General features: G+C 44.5%; 1 protein-coding gene across 1 annotated transcript; it reads left to right on the top strand.

The window, feature by feature from the left end:
- The first annotated feature begins 151 nt into the window (after nucleotides 1–151).
- Nucleotides 152–16,999, top strand: CMPK1 (cytidine/uridine monophosphate kinase 1). Its single transcript, XM_082054682.1, has 6 exons — nucleotides 152–373; nucleotides 10,498–10,644; nucleotides 11,426–11,578; nucleotides 13,987–14,063; nucleotides 14,143–14,239; nucleotides 14,700–16,999. The coding sequence occupies exons 1-6, from the start codon at nucleotides 299–301 to the stop codon at nucleotides 14,739–14,741; spliced, it is 591 nt and encodes a 196-aa protein (XP_081910808.1). The 5' UTR covers nucleotides 152–298; the 3' UTR covers nucleotides 14,742–16,999.
- The last annotated feature ends 57 nt before the right edge of the window (nucleotides 17,000–17,056 follow it).

Below are 17,056 nucleotides of genomic sequence, written 5' to 3'. Positions count from 1 at the left end.
GCGGGCGTTCATCGGAGCGCGGCGCGTTGCCCGTTGCGCCCCGGATGGCGGAGCCGCCGCTGCCGGCCCTGCGCGCACGTGCCCGCCCCGCCCCTCCCGGCCGGCGCGCGCCGCCGGGGACCCGGAAGCACTTTCCCTCGGTGGGGACAGCTCAGCAGCGGGTGCGCGGCGGCGGTTCTGCCTCAGCCCCAGCCCGGGCCCCGCTGCCCGCCGCTCTCCGCCCGCTCCGCGGCCTCCCCCTGGCCGCCCCCGAGCTGTCGCTGTCCTGCTGCTGCTCCGCCGCCGTCTCCAACTCCTCATGAAGCCCGTCGTCGTTTTCGTCCTCGGCGGGCCCGGGGCGGGCAAGGGGACGCAGTGCGCTCGCATCGTGGAGGTGAGGACGGCTGGGGGAGGCCGGGGGCTCCGGCTGGGGGGGGTCTGCTGAGAGCTGTAGCCCCCCTTTTCCCCGAAGGGTCTGTTCCGCTCCGTGGGGGAGCGCGTTCCCCTTCATCCCATGGCGGGTCCGCATCCCCCCTGCGCTCTGGGCTCTCGTCCCGCCGCTTGGAAGCGATAAAATAAAACCCCCAGCCCCACGTCTCCCCGTTAGCCGGTAAAGCGGCGGGGGCAGCCTCCAGCTCCAGCCCTTGTCAGGTGGCTCAGCCAGGGGCTGGCCTTTTCCCTTCTGCTGCCTTTTCGTCCCCCGGCATCCTGCCCCACGGGTGGGGCTCCCTGTAGTGACACCCACCCTGGGCAGGGGGACACCCGCCTGGGGCTCGGAGGGCGCCCCAGCGTGGCGTTACGGGCAGTGGCTCGGGTGGGAGCACCGATGTCGTGCTGCGCCTTGGCGCGGGGGGCAAATCCCGGTCCCGAGGAGCCGCTGCCGGCCGGGCGGTGCTGGGTGTCCCGCAGCCCGGCCCCCGTGGGTGGCTCCGAATGGCCACGTAGGTGACTGCAGGGCTGCCACCCGTGTGCTGCTGGCGTGGCAGGGGCGGCGAGGTGGTTTACGAGGGTTGGCAATGTGTTGAATTCGAATGCGTGGGGTCAAGGTCCGTGTCTTCTGAAGCCCGTCCCGTAAATGTTAGAGCTGGTACAGTAGACACTGCAGGGTGGTGGCTTTCTGACCTGGTGCCAGCTTACGTAAAATGTTAAAAGTAGAACCAAAATTTTGTTATGTGACAGAATATCATAGAAGTCAAAGGATGCTCTGACTCCAGGGATGGTTAATCTTGTTCTCTCTTTTAAAAGAGCTTAAAACTGACATTGCAGTCTGAGAGCACGGTATGCTGTAATTTTCACATTTTCAGTTTTCCAAATATATTTTTACATCCCTTTGAGATAGAACAAGTATTCAAGAAAGAGCAGCAAATGCTATGGCATGTAGTATTGTTCTTTTAAAAAACAATGAGATAATTGCACTGTGTTTGGGTGGATAATTGCAGGAGTAGTTAACGCTGGATGCTTCCAAGTGTGTGTATGCCAGGTTTGAAACACCTTTTCTTTCTCCTCTGAGCAGTTTAATATATTTTTTCCTATTGAAAGCCATTTAGTATCAAAGCTTATCCATACCTGTACTGAAAGAAATGACTAAGAACTGTAGCAATTACCATGTTTCTGAAACTGTTGATGGGAAAAAACTCCACAACTCCTGGTACAGGCGCATTTTGTGTGGCAGTGCTGTTACAGTTTATCCACGCTGCCATTATATCCCAATCGTCAGTCTTGTATAACTATGTTAGGCGAATTTGGTCCAGACTGAAAAATGCCGTTATGACTTTAGTTCTGAAGGATTTAAACCTCAAATTACGGACTCTCATTCAAACCAGCTTACTCATTAAATTAAATTGTGGGATGAAAGGTTCGTAGTGCTCTTAAAAGCTTTTTGGTAGGGTCAAATTTTGCCCCTGGCACACAGCAAACAAATGAGCTTAAACTGTAGAGGAATCTTGTAGGCTGTCATTAATGGCTTTCACCAAACCATTCGTGTAGCCTCAGGGCTAAAGTACCTTGTGTGGCTGCTGGCCTGTGTTTAGAAATTTAATTGCCTTTGGCTTGATATGCTAATATAATTGGATAAAGACCACTTTATTAGGAGAACTTCAAATGAGTCATTGCTACTCGAGTTGTATTTGCAGCTCAAAATGAAAGACGAAAGTTAACTTCTCTTGTACTGTATTTATTTTCTTTTCTAAGCGTGGAAAGGGAAGTCCAAGTACTAAGAAATGTAAATTTGCTTAAATTCTGCTAATCCTGTTCACTGCATGGAAAGAAGTAAATTGAAGTCAGTGGGCTGCCAGTAGAAGGCATGTGCAGACTGCGAGGGATGGTGTTCTGACTCCCTGGGATGTTTCTACAGGAGCCGCTGGGTGAACTTTGAGGGAGAGCTGGACTGATGGCAGTCTGGAAAACTAGAAAAAGGAGGCATGAACAGGGAAGTGTGGATGAAATGCAGCTGAGGTACTGGAGAGCAACTTGTCTTTTAAGCACACAGCCTTGGCCAGGCCCCTGGCGGCCCCTCGGAGAGCCCTGCTGAACAGCCTGTGTGCAGTCAGTGCTGTCTTTAGCTTTAAAGTGTATTTTTGTTCAGATTTTAAACCCTGTTGGCAGCTTGCCACAGAGAAGAGAGGCTGTAACTGCATGATAATAAACCTTATTCATCCTTGTAAATGAAGTGAATAATGCTAGTTTACATTTGGAATGAATCTGACCCAGTATCTTGCTGGAAATCTGAAGTTTGTGTGGAACAAAAAGTCCAGTATGAGCTATAAATGTTTCTCAGTTTCTGTTCGTACTAGAGATCTGAGACAGAGCACATCACATGTGGGAGAAGTCTCTTTGCTGAGCTGAGATAGAATCATGGAATGGTTTGGGTTGGAAGGGACCTTAAAGATCATCTGTTATAGTTCCAACCCCCTGCCATGGGCAGGGACACCTTCCACTAGACCAGGTTGCTTGAAGCCCAAACCAACCTGGCCTTGAACATTTCCAGGGATGGGGCATCCACAACTTCTCTGGCCTGTTCCAGCACCTCACCACCCTTGTGGTGAAAAGTTTCTTCCTTATATCTAATCTAGATCTACCTTGTTTCAGTTTAAAGCCATTGCCCCTTGTCCTATCACTACATGCTCTTGTAATAGTCCCTCTCCAGCTTTCTTGTAGGTCCCCTTGAGGTACTGGAAGGCTGCTATCTTATGTGATTTTAACATTATTTTATTTCAAAACCAAGGGTAGCTATGTTTTGTAGAGTAAGGGGGGGTATTACGTACTACCTGGGAACAGTTTCTCAAAGTGCTGTAATTGTTTTGCTGACTGTGGTTTACGTTCCCAGAAAAGGGAGATGGCTATCACATGTTTTGAGCAAAATATGTGTTTAAGTACTAGCCTAAATCATAACTGCTCAATGTGTGTGTGCTGGAGTCCTTCATTCTGGAGATGGCAGGTATTCATGTCAAATTTGGACCAAATGGAGAAATGATTTGAGGGAAGACAACATAATAACAAGCGGAAATGGATATTGACACAGTGTGCGAAAGGGAACAGCAGGTAAGCGATTAGGTTTCTTTATCTTCACAGATAAGGTTGGAGGAGACAGCTGAACCAGGCTGGTTTTCTCTGATATGAAGGGAAGGTTCGTGTGTACACTTCACAAACTCACAGAATTGTCACTGGAATGCAGATGTGGCAGAACTGTTGCTCTAGACCAGTTCTTTCTTTTTAGAAAGGGATGAAGGGATGAATTTATCTCAAATTCCCTCTGAAGCTCCTGTCCTCTCCTTTCCAGCTCTGCCAATAAACTCCCAAAACCTTCCACAGCCGTGTGAGGTGGAGTTTACCATCAACTAAGACTGTTGTGTAGCTCGTAGTGTGAGGCAGAATATCTGAGCGTGTACTTGAATGATGTCACTTGAATGCAGGGCAAGCTGAATGTGTTTTATTGCTGACTTCTGAACTTTGCTTATCAAATGGTTATAAAAGTCAAGGGAAAGAAATACGTTCTTTAAATCTGCACATACTACGCTTTCATGTATTTAAAATTTAACTCCTTACAACCTCTGAAATGCAAAGCTCTTTGGTTGGAGGAAAGAATAATAACTAAGTCATTTGTCTTTATTCCAAGCAAGATTGAAGTTGCATTTTTGTTTGTTTGTTTTGGCAACCTGATTCTGTAGGGATTTGGGGTGTGCAAGACACCTCCCTCTGGATACCCAAAATATCATTCACCTCAGCCTTATCCTGTATGTTTGTGGTTAAATCTAAAATCAATCGCACAAGGTGGGATGCTGAGCCTTTTTGTTTTATAAGAGCATAAGTTAATAGCCAAGTGGAAAAAGCTGTTAAGTTGCTTTGGGATATATGATAAGGAGATTTCCAAGGGTGAAAGAAACAATGCAAAGAAGAACTTATTGTATCAGAAACAATCGTCTGAAAGTAGCAGTGGATTTAGGCTTGGCTGTCATGTGTTAAATGTCCTTTGGAAGTCTGAGACAGCGTTAACTTCCTTGAAATAAAAACGTTATTAGAATTGTTTGCTTTAAACTCAATTTCTGAAGTCTCCTCTGAGAGTGCCAAGTATTAGTAGTCCACTTAGCCTTAAGTTCTTATAGTGTGTGGTGGGTTTTTTTGAAATATAAGTTTATATTTCTGAACTTTGGAGCTTTGTTTGGGTGATCATATAAATTCACACCCACCCCCCAAAGATTTATCACTATGCTTCAATTTTGCAGGGCACAGACTCTGAGCATTGATTTTGGGTCTTTCCCAGTTACACTGGTTGCCTTGGTTGATCTGAGTGTTCTGAAGCCCTGGGGTGCTGGTCTATCCACCCGCTTCCCTGGGGGCAATGTCAGTGGCATCTCCTTTGTGCGTTTTGTTTTGTTAATGTGGTTTTGTGTTTGTTTTTCCTCCCCCAGAGACAAGAACATATTTCAAACTAAGAAAATGTCGCCTTTTGGAATAAGCAGACAGAAGGTCTATTACTGCATTATAGTTTATACCCCAAAGTTAGAATTCCATGTGTTAATTGCTAATAGAACAGACAAAAGCTTTTTAGGCTTAAAAAAAAGAAAACCATGAAGGCTGCAGGCTTTACCCAGCTCTGTTTTTATTTTAACTACTTGTTGAATGGTGTGTCTGAGAACATGTAGCAAACTTCAGTTGTTTATTAAGGTTGCTCAAGATATGACCGGTCAGAAGAAGGGCAATAAATGTTTGTATTTTATGTGTTTAGATCTTAAGCCCTGTGACTTTCATTTTTGCAGTAACAACGATAAGCCAAGATAGGAGTCAAGGTCAAAGTAGTAATTTGTGTTTCTCTTGCTTTTTCTTGGCTTCTGCTCACTTAGGGAAGTCTCAAGCTGTGTATTTAGTGGAGGGATGTGTTGCTGGACCAGACAGGGCTGAAGCAGAAATAAACCCAGATCCCCCCCCAAAGCCAGCTGGGTGAGGAGTCCCAGCAGCTGCACACTCCTGATCCTTTCCTACTGCCCGGAGAACATTGCTACGGCAATCTCCTCCTCGAGTCAAGCGCGGCACAGAGATGACTTGAGTATTTTCTGTTATATCAGTATATTTAGTGTGTTTCCTGAAAGCAAAAAATGTTCTGTCTGGGCAGCGGACGTTGTAGATCCTGGCTGACAGAAGAAAGCTGCAAGTGGCTGTAGGACAGGGGAGAGAAGGGCGTCCCAGGAAGGCTGCGGTCTCGGGTTGTGTTTTGGAGATGTGGAGCATCCACCTTGCTTGGCCCAGCTTGTCCTGCTGCATGGGGACTGATTTCCCAGGCCACTGCGAGTCCAACAAGCGAGCGATGTTGTGCCCTGCTCTACACGGCACTGAGTGTGTGCTGATGAGCCCCTGTGTGCTGGGATCGATGGAAAACTGAGCTTGCCTTTCCATGGCACTGTGATTGAGCTTTTTTTAAGCAAAGGAAGCAGGTGACCACAGTGGTGCTGAAGACAGCTGATTTTTATCTCATTCACTCATTCACAGCTAATTTTTGTAAGATATTTGGATTACGGTTCTCCAAATATAAAAATAGCTTTAGAAATAACAGCAATTTAATATTTTTACTTCTATTAGAATGGCACAGCAGTTTGCTAAGTGTCGCGGTTGAGACGGACAAACGACATGGACCAGGTTCTTCCAGGATGAAAGCAGTAGATGCCATTTATTGCCACAAGTGCATTTTTATACAGTTTTACCAATTCAAGTGTCTCTTCACTATTGGTTACAAGTTACAGCAGTAGCATCTCATAGGCTATTTTTGCTGTCATCAATGTTACTCTTTTACTCCTTTCTCCCTCACAGTGCATCCTTAACATCTCTGGATACTCCTTTACTCCCATCTTTCTCATGGGTAGGCCTTCATATCTTCAAGGCTAATTTCTGTTCCCATGCCCTCCATCAGGGAATCCACAGACCCACCGTCGTCCCCCACAGCGAAGCATAGCAGAAAACATGACCACTGAAATAAGTTTTAGAATAGTTAATTCTATATTTTCTTTTTTTTTTAAATCTCTGTAATCTAAAAATCCAGATTTAAGGGGCTTGGCATATTTTTTTAACCTAGTTTCTATTTCGAATCTTCCTCTCAGTCTGACATTACGAATATAGCAATATATCACAGTATCACAGTGTGTTTGGGATTGGAAGGGACCTCAAAAGATCATCCAGTCCAATCCTCCTGATGGAGCAGGAACGCCCAGGTGAGGTCACGCAGGAAGGTGTCCAGGCGGGTTGGAATGTCTGCAGAGAAGGAGACTCCACAACCCCCCTGGGCAGCCTGGGCCAGGCTCTGCCACCCTCACTGGGAAGAAGTTTTTTTCTCAAATTTAAGTGGAACCTCTTGTGTTCCAGCTTGATCCCATTACCCCTTGTCCTATCATTGTTTGCCACCAAGAAGAGCCTGGCTCCATCCTCGTGGCACTCACCCTTTATATATTTATAAACATTAATAAGGTCACCCCTCAGTCTCCTCTTCTCCAAACTAAAGAGACCCAGCTCCCTCAGCCTTTCTTCATCAGGGAGATGCTCCACTCCCTTCAGCATCTTCGTTGCCCTATGCTGGACCCTTTCCAGCAGTTCCCTGTCCTGCTGGAACTCAGGGGCCCAGAACTGGACACAATATTCCAGGTGTGGTCTCCCCAGGGCAGAGCAGAGGGGCAGGAGAACCTCTCTGACCTACTGACCACCCCCCTTCTAATCCACCCCAGGATGCCATTGGCTTCCTGGCCACCAGGGCCCAGTGCTGGCTCATGGTCATCCTGCTGTCCACCAGGACCCCAGGTCCCTTTCCCCTACACTGCTCTCTAATAGGTAATTTCCCAACCTATACTGGAACCTGGGGTTGTTCCTGCCCAGATGCAGGACTCTACACTTTCCCTTGTTAAATTTCATTAGGTTATTCCCTGCCCAGCTCTCCAGCCTGTCCTTCAAGAACTGGAGGCAAAGCTCTTTCACAGTTTGGCAGCCGCAGTCCTGCTCCCTTTCTGATTTTGGAGGAGAAGGATGATGCAGTAGTCACGTTCTAGGGATTGCATCAGGATGTGCTTGGCAGTGCTGGAGGTTCTGCTGGCACAACCCAGACTTCAGCAAGATGCCCCATTTTTGGGCAGTTACATCACGGTCTCTTTCGTGAGCTCTTGGGGATGTGGCAATTTTGTCCAATTCAGGACGCTTGCTGAGGGTTTATCTCTCTGAAGATCAAAGAAAACTTTGTGCCCTGTATTAACTGATTGAAATGGGCGAGAGCAGCGTGAGCACCACCTCTCAGAACAGCAGCCAAGCCTTTCTCTGGGCTTGTTCGCATTGTTTAAACCAATGTGTTGTCTTTGGCTCTTGACTCAGTACAGTTAACAAATAGATGTTTTGCCCCTGAAGGAGAAGCTTGTTTTTCTTGTTGCCTGGTTAATCCGTTCTCAAGGTTACTCTAGAATACAATTTACTATTATTTAAAACAAGTCTGTTTATGCAACAGCACACTTCTATCTTTTACTTTCCCGTTCAGCCATTAAAACCTATTTTAGTTTGGGACAGAGAATTCCAAAAATTGCCTGACTTGATTTCATTTTCATGCATGAAAAGGGAAATGCCAAGGAAAATTAAATGGTTTGGTAATCCTCTAAAACCAAAAGGATTATATTTTCCTCCTGTTTTCTCCTTTGTAGAAATTTAATGTTAAAAATATAATTCTTTAACATGTAGCTCTTCTTGCTGAAGTTAATTTAGGGTTCAGCAGAGTAAGGTTTCTTGCTTATAAGGAAAGATTTATTCTGGTTTATGGCTTCTGTAGTTCATAGTTAATATTTAGATTTGCAATGAAATAGGCATATCCAAATGCAGTGCACATTAAAGCAGGAGTACAGTGAGCTTATAGAGGACGTCTGTGGAGCTTTTCCTTCACAGTTATTTAGAGCAAAATCTTGCTTCCTTTTTCCGCCAGCTGTGTAGAGTTTTGGAGATTTAGGTAATTATATCCCTCCTTAAATTATGACTATGGCAGAACTAACTTGCCACACTTTTGTGGGCGAAATTGGAAAGCAACTGAAATATTTCGAAAGTCACTTAGTGGCTCATGTAATATTTCTGTTGTGCTTAGTCCAGTAGCCAAGTTTTTAAATCCCAAGTTCACGGCCTTACAAAGTGTGTGTAGTCACATTATTATGCTGCTCAGGCACCTTTTTTGAAATTTGCTTTGGATGTTGCTGCAGCCAAGCTGATAGCCCAGAAGGTTTTTTTGCTGCCACTCTTTTTGCGTGTAAAAACTTTAGGATGAGTATGTACAGGTGTGATCTGTTTTGGATGTATACCTAGCTTAGGTAAGCACCAAGGAGGTGAAAGAAAAGAGTACTGCTGTTTGCTGGCACCAAATGGATAGATTTGGACGTGATCTCACTGCTCTCTGTTGACCGTACATGGCGTGGCACAGGGTGGTACCGATGGAATTGTTCACCTTCATCTGCCACATCATCATCATCAGAAGGTACCGGTGTGCCCCAGGGCTGCCCTCCCGGTTTGTCCTGTTCCTCCTGGGCAGGGAGGCAGCAAGGACGGGTGCGCAGGGCGGCTTTGGGCAGTGCCTGTGCAACTGCAGAGTTGTAAGTGGTTTGACCCAGGTAGAGGGGGAAGTTGGTGTCAGAACCTCAACGGGAACATAACGATTTCTGACTCGTGCTGTGCTTGGAATGTCACAGAATGTCAGGGATTGGAAGGGACCTGGAAAGCTCATCCAGTGCAATCCCCCCATGGAGCAGGAACACCCAGATGAGGTTACACAGGAAGGTGTCCAGGCGGGTTGGAATGTCTGCACAGAAGGAGACTCCACAACCCCCCTGGGCAGCCTGGGCCAGGCTCTGCCACCCTCACCAGGAAGAAGTTTCTTCTCCAATTTAAGTGGAACCTCCTGTGTTCCAGTTTGAACCCATTGCCCCTTGTCCTATCATTGGTTGTCACTGAGAAGAGCCTGGCTCCATCCTCCTGACACTCCCCCTTTCCATATTGATCCCCAGGAATGAGTCCCCCCTCAGTGTCCTCTTGTCCAGCTCCAGAGCCCCAGCTCCCTCAGCCTTTCCTCACATGGGAGAAGCTCCACTCCCTTCAGCAACCTAGTTGCCCTGCGCTGCACTCTCTCCAGAAGTTTCCCAAGGATGGTGACGTCCATCGCCACCCTCCTGCATGCCTGAGCCTGCTCTTCAGTAGCTCACAGCTCCACTCCCTTCAGCATCTTGGTGGCTGCGCTGGACTCTCTCCAGCAGTTCCCTGTCCTGCTGGAACTGAGGGGCCACAACTGGACACAAGATTCCAGGTGTGGTCTCCCCAGGGCAGAGCAGAGGGGCAGGAGAACCTCTCTGACCTACTGACCACCCCCTTCTAACCCACCCCAGGTACCATTGGCTTCCTGGCCACAAGGGCCCAGTGCTGGCTCATGGTCACCCTGCTGTCCCCAGGACCCCCAGGTCCCTTTCCCCTACATTGCTCCTTCCAGACCCAAAGGACCTGCAACCACCTCATGTGCTTTTTTTTAGTAAAAGTAGGTAATTAGATAGAATTGCCAACCTGTTGCATAAACATAGCAAGGAGAGGCACTGTCTTGACTTTTTCACTTTGTAAATCAAGACTTGCCCCAGCGACTGATAACCACTTCTAATTTTTAATCAGTTGAACTGCTTGCATCAGATCTGGTGATTGTTAAATGTCTCCTTGCACAGTGTAAGATTTCAGGAGGGACTTTGAGCCAGTCTGGTTTCCAAACATGGCAAAATTACCTTTGAAAACTGGACATGACTGCCTGAGCGAAAGCCTGTTGAGTGTTTTATCCAAGAATCTCTGTACCGCTGTGCTTTCTGCGCATACCGAGTGTGCCATGGATTACATACTGATGGTGGAATAGATCTGTCACTAGCAAGATGCTATTCCCTGTATTTTTCTGTTGTAGTGTGAAGATAATGTTGACAGTATCAACCACATTTAACTTTGCACGTGTACTAATTCAAGGGAATTTATGCCTGTTTGTTTTGCACGTTTCAGAAATATGGCTACACGCACCTTTCTGCCGGTGACCTCCTTCGAGATGAACGGAAAAGGCCGGGCTCACAGTATGGAGAGCTCATCGAGAACTACATTAAGGAGGGGGAAATTGTACCGGTTGAAATAACAATCAGCTTGCTGAAGAGGGTAAGGAAAGGGCTGTTTCCTTGCTGGTTCACTCTTGCAGACTAAGCAACAAGGCAGTGGCCTCATTCTGGAAGAGCTGCCTTTCCTCTGGTGTGACTAGTATGAAACAGTGGACACGTGGGTGCACATATTTTACTTTATTCTTTAGTAGCTCTAAGGAAATCAGTGCAACTCTGGATTTCTTATTTCCCTTGACTAGCTTTTGGACCTCTTGGTCAGCTCAGTCATATTGAACGGGAGGGTGGAGGCCTTAGATGTAGTAAATTTATGTCAGTTTTATCAAAATAGATAGCCAGGTGAAAGAGAAGAGCACCTGGTAATGTTCCTATGGAAGGAAAAGCTCCAGCCTTTATCCCTATTAGATGTCCAGGAAAACAACCAGAGTATTTCCTTTAAGGCAGAAAAGGCTTCTGTTGCTCATGGCACTAGGTTTATCTGGAGTTTTTCTATTAGAATTAACTCTAGGTCATGTTTTGGCATCTTATTGTGTAACAGCACTTTCCAGTATCTTGTAGAAAATCAACTTCTTAAGCTGTGATTCTGTGATACAAGATTTTGAGCTTTATGAAATAGCCAATTCAGTTTGAAAGAAGGATGTGTGGATGCATCAGGGAGTTAATTAGCATGCATTGAAGGTGAAACAAAAATACATCTTGTAAATCTGCAGTAAATCAAAGATAAAAGCTGCTCAATTTACCATGTCAACGTTTTGGGGGTAATTTAGTAAGTAGATAAATGGTTGTATGTACAGGAGATCATGAATTGAATTCTCTTTTATCAGGCTATGGATCAAACAATGGCTGCCAATTCCCAGAAGAACAAGTTCTTAATTGATGGATTTCCCAGGAATGAAGATAATCTTCAAGGCTGGAATAAGACCATGGATGGAAAGGCGGATGTTTCTTTTGTTCTCTTTTTTGATTGTGACAATGAGGTAATGAAGTGTGTCATCCTGTAACTTCCTTTCTTGCTGTATTGGGAGAATCCTTCAGGAAGAACAATAAACTCTGTCAGGTAGTCAATGGACTAATGTAAGAGCAGAAGGAAAACTTGGTCTGTGAGTTTGAAGGATTTTTTGGCAGTTTGTCTTTGCAGATAAAAACCTGGATGTCTTTGAAGCAGCAGGCGGACACTTGGTATAATCATGTGTGAATACATTATATTGAAGTACTTCAGGCAATTGCATTCTTAAGCAAAATTTATAAAAACTTTAAATACATGATACAAAATTTAGTTAATTTACAAAAAACATTACTCGGTTTGCTTTTAACTGTTGTTTAGTCCAAAATGTACTTGAGTGCAATGTCTGTTTTAATTCTGAAGTGCTGGTAGCAGCAGTCGTCTTTATTTTCTAGTTACAAGCTGTGCTATAAGAGAGCCAGTAATCAACCATTTTAGTCATTAGATCACAAGGGCATTTTGACAGTGATACATTATATTAATTTGACAAGTCCCATGATAAGCTGTCACTTTAGTATGTCAGTGCCCTTGAGGCATGAAAACCGATATGAGGATCCCAACACCTTGAGCTGATTTTCATCCTTTTACCCTTTTCCCACTTTCCTGAGAATTTTTTTTACCTTTTCTTTTTATTTTTTTTTTAATCTCAACAAGTGAGGGGTTATTTTTTTTCTATTTATAAACTTAAATAAGATTAATTTTTTTTTTTTCCACTTGGTAGGGTGTTAATTTGGGGGTTCTAATTTTGTTACTAGATCTAAAAATAAATAACAACGCCTTCATAATCCTCTGGATTTTTTTTTTTTGCTATGGGTGTACTTTGTAGGGAAAATAATTTGATTTTTAAGTCTTCATTATAACAATGTCAAGTAAGAACGTTTTAACTTGGTGTGTAGCCTTACAAAATGATGGGGAGAGGCCACCGTGACTTTCAGTGCAGGCGAAGAGTGGTGGTTGAATCTGCTGTGCTGCTTTGCAGACAGTCTGAACACATCCTTGAAAAGCAGATAATTCTTTTCTTTGAATGCCTCAAGTTGGACACGCAGTTGAACCAGAAACTTGATGTTGCTTTTGCTTCCACTGACCCCAATGCCATTTTAAGAGCCCCCATTTTAATAAACTGATGGAGTCACAGAATCCCAGAATGTCAGGGGTTGGAAGGGACCTGGAAAGCTCATCCAGTGCAATCCCCCCATGGAGCAGGAACACCCAGATGAGGTTACACAGGAAGGTGTCCAGGCGGGTTGGAATGTCTGCACAGAAGGAGACTCCACAACCTCCCTGGGCAGCCTGGGCCAGGCTCTGCCACCCTCACCGGGAACAAGTGTATTCTCAAATTTAAATGGAACCTTTTGTGTTCCAGTTTGAACCCATTACCCCTTGTCCTGTCACTGGTTGTCACTGAGAAGAGCCTGGCTCCATCCTCCTGACACTCCCCCTTTCCATATTGATCCCCATGAATGAGTCCCCGCTCAGTGTCCTCTTGTCCAGCTCCAGAGCCCCAGCTCCCTCAGCCTTTCCTCACACGGGAGATGCTCCACTCCCTGCAGCATCTTGGTGGCTGCGCTGGACTCTCTCCAGCAGTTCCCTGTCCTGCTGGAACTGAGGGGCCACAACTGGACACAAGATTCCAGGTGTGGTCTCCCCAGGGCAGAGCAGAGGGGCAGGAGAACCTCTCTGACCTACTGACCACCCCCTTCTAACCCACCCCAGGTCCCATTGGCTTCCTGGCCACAAGGGCCCAGTGCTGGCTCATGGTCACCCTGCTGTCCCCAGGACCCCCAGGTCCCTTTCCCCTACACTGCTCTCTAATAGGTCATTCCCCAACTTATACTGGAACCTGGGGTTGTTCCTGCCCAGATTCAAGACTCTACACTTGCCCTTGTTCTATTTCATTAAATGTTTCCCCGCCCAGCTCTCCAGCCTGTCCCGGTCTCTGATGGCAGCACAGCTTCCAGTGTCACCCACTCCTCCCAGTTTGGTGTCATCAGCAAACTTGCTGACAGTCACTCTATTCCCTCATGCAAATCACTGATGAATATATTGAACAATCCCAGCCCCAGCACTGCCCCCTGAGGCCCTGCACTGGATACAGGATCAACTGGACTCTGCCCCATTGACCACAACTCTCTGGTTTCTTCCGTTCAGCCAGTTCACAGTCCACCTCACTAGAGCTATCTAAAGCTATCTACAGCTATCAGCCTTTTTCTCTGGAGGAATCTTAACTTGCCGCATGAATTCTGGTTACACCTACCAGATCTGGACACTTTTGTGTGTCAGGCCTATTTAGATTTTCTGAATTTTTGTTCCGTTCCTGCTTTCAAGATAGCACCTTGTGTTCTTAGTCGTGATCATCTTTTTGATGTTTTTTTTTTTTTGTAGATATGTATTGGTCGCTGTCTTGAAAGAGGCAAGAGCAGTGGTAGGAGTGATGATAATCGGGAGAGTCTGGAAAAGAGGTACTATCTCCAAAACATTTCAGTTCCCTTCTGTTAATATTCTGCTGTGTAATGCTTTTCCCCCTGTGCTTTTTCCTAGAATTCATACGTATCTGCAGTCTACCAGGCCCATAATAGATTTGTATGAGAGAATGGGAAAAGTCAGAAAAGTGGATGCCTCGAAATCTGTTGATGAAGTAAGTATATCAGCCAAAAAAAGCCATGGGGATGACAGCAGTACATATTTTTGGCATTTTTCTGAGATGTGTGGTTAGTGTGCTAATTCAGCACTGATGTGTGTTACTGGGGGAGCCTGTGGAACTCTCATTTTGACTCTTGAAGCATTGATTAAGATGTGAATAACTTCCAGAAATCAATTAGTTCTGCTTGAACATGAGCTGGGCTAAATTTTCAGTGTTTCTGTGTTTAGCAGTGTCTTGTCTTATTGACTTTCATGAGCTTTTGCCTTTCTGCAGTAGTATTGCTCTTCTGCCTCAGTTTCCCAGAATTGATGCCAGTTTCACTATTAAAGAATTATTGTGAATGTTCTAAGAAAATACTATATTTTTAAAATACTATCAGTTATTGTGTGTGCTGGTTTGAAGTAACTGGTTGACTGACACTTCATAAAATTAACATTGTTCTCTCTCTTTTTAGGTTTTTGAAAAAGTCGTACAAATTTTCGACAAAGAAGGCTAATGCCCAGCTTGAACGTTCATTTCAACTCGTGCTTGAATCTTGCTTGAATAGCTGCCCCTGCAGTCCACTCTTTGTAATTGTTTTAAAAGATTTTTTAATTGGTTTTCACATATCTAATGAGGATTGGGAAAGCAGTTAATTACAAATGGATCTGTTTCTTAAATAGGAAATTTCTCCTGGCTACGATGTACAAATTTCAGGGTTCTTGATTAGTACAAGTTCAGTTTCTCACATGGCAGTTGAAACGTCTTTCTGAAGGGACTATTTATTCTGTGCCTGTCGTGGGCAGCCCTTATTCCTTATTGCCATACACTTTTTTGTTTTAAGGATAACTAAAGATCATCATTAAGCAATGAGGGACGTGCATGCCCTTGGTTGGTTTTTGGATGCTTGGACCAAATTTAGCAGAAATTTTTCAGATAATTTTGTCAAAGTTCCCTGTTGTCCCCAAACCTGAATTCTCTAAGTCAAGCTACTGTTAGTATGAGAATCTGCTTTAGCAGTTCTCACAAAACCATTTAATATGCTGTTCAGCAACAGGTAGACAAAGTATGAGAAGTGGTGCTTTCGTATGACTCTGGATATAAACTGTCTTGTAAGTTCTTGAGTACCTGGCTGACATGGCCCTGGCCTTTACCTTGTCTTTATTTGCAAAAGCTTGAGAATATCATTTCAGTCAGGCCACTATTTCCATACTCATGTATTTAAAATGACAGTTATATTCTTAATTACAGCACGGTCTTCACAAGATTGCGAAACTCTTAAATAGTGTAAAATAACAGTTCTGTCTTTTTTAACAAGTGGAAGGAATTCTCTGTATTATTATTGAAATACTGTGTTACCGAATGCTTTAAGGTTTGTTACCTGGGGAAATATTTTTATGGTGAAACTAGTGAATTGGTTTCCCTGAAGTTGTGTTATTTTAATAGCTGTTTGTTTGAAAAGATTGTAAATTATTGCACTTTTGTTACCATGGGGTCAGCTGAGGGGAAGACACCTGCAGAAAAGAAGTTCCATTCCCTTAAATAAATTGGGTTGTGCTTCATCACGTTCTCTTGAATTAGCCAAGTACAGTCAAGACAAGTGGTTGGGATAAGCGACCAGATGAAACAAACTGGTTTAAATGTTTGCACAGATGTGGTGTAATTCTGCCTTTTGTTTAAAGTAACCTTTTCTCTCCCCTATATACTATGCATAGGTCTGGGGGGGCCCAACTGTGCATTCCTTGCATGCCCTAAGCTCTCACTGAAGAAGGCTCCAGAAGGCTTGAAGATGAGTGTTTTAACTAATTTTAGTGGTAGAATGGTTCTTCCTACATCAACTGACACTGTAATTGGTTGGCGATATACTAATAGATGTTGGAAATCACAGGGAATTGCAATTTGGAGCTTTTTTTGGGCCTCAGCTTTTCTTCAGTGATGGTTTTCTCTAAGAAAAGCTTTAAATAAAGCCTGGCTTCTAATGAGAATCAGACGCGTTGGTCCTCGTCCTGCAATCCGATCTGTGCGGGAAGGTTTGTATTTGCAGGAATTCTCAGCTCGCTGAGGTTCCTGAGGCTCCTGCACCGGGATGCAGAAACAAAGGGTGAACTACAGTCTCTTTTCCACTATGGTAGGAGCTCAAATGATGGACCGAGCACAAATGGCCTCTTACCGCTGCACAATATACAGACCACGGCTACTTTAGCGAGCGTGGGAGGTTAATGCTTGCGCTTTGTGAATTTCCCCTTAAAAATGAAATCATGGCATTGAATTCTTATTGTATAAGTGTGCTGACATAGAATAGGATCTGGCAAAACTACATGTTTTGATATGAAGGGTAAAATCAGGATTATTTCCAAACAGACCTCAAACTGGATTCTTTAATCTACTTAGAGAGATTTAATTATCTTTTGTTTCTAAGTTACTGCTTTTTACAAGTTCTGTTCAGAATAGAGTATCTGTTTTCTCTCATCATATACTTTTCTGTGTATTTAAGCGCTGAAACAAACAAAAAAACGCCTTCGGAGCAAGTTTTTAGAACAAAATGTTTTGGCAATATTGAATTTGGAGTGGATTGTAATGTGTCTGTGCAAAGACTAGATTTTTGGGGTCATTTTATTTATTGAAGATGCCATTAAATGTGTTACCAATTCTTTCAAGTTGGACTTAGGATTGAAATAAAGATTAAAGGCAACATGCCGCTGTGTTGTGTCTGTTTAGCAGCAAAACTGTACAAAGAATTTGAGAAGATACAATAAACTTTGTTCTGTGGCTTAATACGGGTGTTTGGCTTATGGTTATCTGTTGCAAGGGATATTTTATATATATATATTT

Source organism: Streptopelia decaocto (assembly GCF_964273445.1).
Source record: "Streptopelia decaocto genome assembly, chromosome: 5".
NCBI classification, from domain to species: Eukaryota; Metazoa; Chordata; class Aves; order Columbiformes; family Columbidae; genus Streptopelia; species Streptopelia decaocto.
The sequence above is the reverse complement of the archived record's forward strand: the minus strand, read 5'-3'. Positions and strand labels throughout refer to the sequence as shown.